Source organism: Priapulus caudatus, unplaced genomic scaffold, assembly GCF_000485595.1.
Source record: "Priapulus caudatus unplaced genomic scaffold, Priapulus_caudatus-5.0.1 Scaffold5414, whole genome shotgun sequence".
NCBI classification, from domain to species: Eukaryota; Metazoa; Priapulida; class Priapulimorpha; order Priapulimorphida; family Priapulidae; genus Priapulus; species Priapulus caudatus.
The window spans coordinates 5,884-7,740 of NW_014582475.1; the positions used below are offsets into that span (position 1 = coordinate 5,884).

Here is a 1,857-nt window from a genome sequence, read left to right on the forward strand (position 1 = left end):
TAGGAGTTTAACCATGCCTACTTTTGTACGTACTGAAAAGTGCGACGGCTGTAAAGGCGGTGACCGCACCGCTTGCATGTACATCTGCCCACATGACTTAATGAAGCTAGATGTCGATGGATCAGAAACCGGACACGCTATGAAAGCGTTTAACCAAGAGCCAGACCAGTGCTGGGAGTGTTACTCTTGCGTTAAGATTTGTCCTCAAAACGCCATTGAGTGTCGTCACTATGCCGACATCGTTCCACTCGGTGGTTCTGTGCAGCCACTTCGTGGTGCTGACTCTATCATGTGGACCATCAAGTTCCGTAATGGCAACATGAAGCGTTTCAAGTTCCCTATCCGTACCACACCAGAAGGCTCTATCCAGCCCTATGAAGGTAAAGCAACAGCGGACATCGCGAAAATTGGCGAGCCAGGTTTCTTCAACCTCGGTGGTGTTCAAAAGCCAGGTAATCCAAGCGAATTGATCCGTAAGTAAGGATCAACGCCTCGGTTTTTAAACAAAGGTAAAGCCAACGAAACACATGAGCCTGATAATACAGGGTCAGCGCCTTACCTTCACGTTATACAACAGATACAAAATAAAGGAATCAACAGATGGCAGGTACATTTGGAAATCCAGAAGTCGTTGAAGAAGAAATAGATATTCTCATCATCGGTGGTGGTATGGGCGCATGTGGTGCGGCCTACGAATTAGGTCCTTGGATGGATCAGGCAAAAGCACAAGGCGTCGACATTAAAGTTCGTCTTGTCGACAAAGCAGCAATGGATCGTTCAGGTGCTGTTGCACAGGGTCTTTCTGCGATCAACACCTACATCGGTGACGAAAACGATCCAGCAGATTATGCACGCATGGTGTCAAACGATCTCATGGGCATTACCCGTGACGATTTGGCTTACGACCTAGGTCGTCACGTCGATGACTGTGTACACCTTTTCGAAGAATGGGGTCGATTCCTGGAAAACCCAGGGACGATCGGCGACCCGGTGTTGACGGCGCACGCTTGGCCTGCAGAGAGGGGCGGCAAATTAGATTACTCATTGAAGGTGGCAAGCCAGTCCGTTCAGGAAAATGGCAGATCATGATCAACGGTGAATCCTACAAGTGGATCGTCGCTGAAGCTGCTAAGAAAGCACTGGGTATGGACAACATCACCGAGCGTGTTTTCATCGTTAAATTGGTCAACGACAAAAATCGTCCTAACCAAGTAGCGGGTGCGGTGGGTTTCTCCGTACGTGAAGACAAAGTCTTTGTTTACAAATTCAAGTGCTGTTTATTGGTCGCGGGTGGTTGTGTCAACATCTTCCGTCCACGTTCAGTCGGTGAAGGTCAAGGCCGTGCATGGTATCCCGTATGGAATGCTGGCTCGACTTACTCAATGGCCGCTGAAGCGGGCGCTGAGTTAACCCTCATGGAAAATCGTTTCGTACCCACACGTTTTAAAGACGGATACGGCCCCGTAGGCGCATGGTTCTTACTCTTCAAAGCCAAAGCAACCAATGCCTTTGGTGAAGTGTACATGGATCGCAACGCAGACATGCTCAACGACTATCCTCCGTATGGCCAAGCAGCCGTACCCGCTTCTTGTCTACGTAATCACTTGATGATGAAAGAGATGAAAGAAGGTCGTGGTCCAATCTACATGGACACCGTGACGGCACTGGCTAATCTACGTGAAGAACTTTCGCCAAAGGAAGTAAAGCATCTAGAAGCAGAAGCATGGGAAGACTTCCTTGACATGTGTATCGGTCAATGTGGTATTTGGGTAGGAGAGAACATCGAACCTGAGAAGAAAAACTCAGAATTGATGCCGACTGAACCGTACCTCTTAGGCTCACACTCAGGCTGTTGTG

The 1,857-nt window shown here is 48.7% G+C and overlaps 1 protein-coding gene across 1 annotated transcript; it reads left to right on the forward strand.

Moving 5' to 3' along the window:
* Positions 1-600: 600 nt before the first annotated feature.
* Positions 601-1,851, forward strand: LOC106819973 (adenylylsulfate reductase subunit alpha-like; the record flags this gene model as incomplete). The annotated part of the gene is made up of 2 exons (XM_014824536.1): positions 601-990; positions 1,023-1,851. Coding segments are annotated over exons 1-2 (1,219 nt in total), but the record flags the coding sequence as incomplete, so codon positions are not given.
* Between the last annotated feature and the right edge of the window lie 6 nt (positions 1,852-1,857).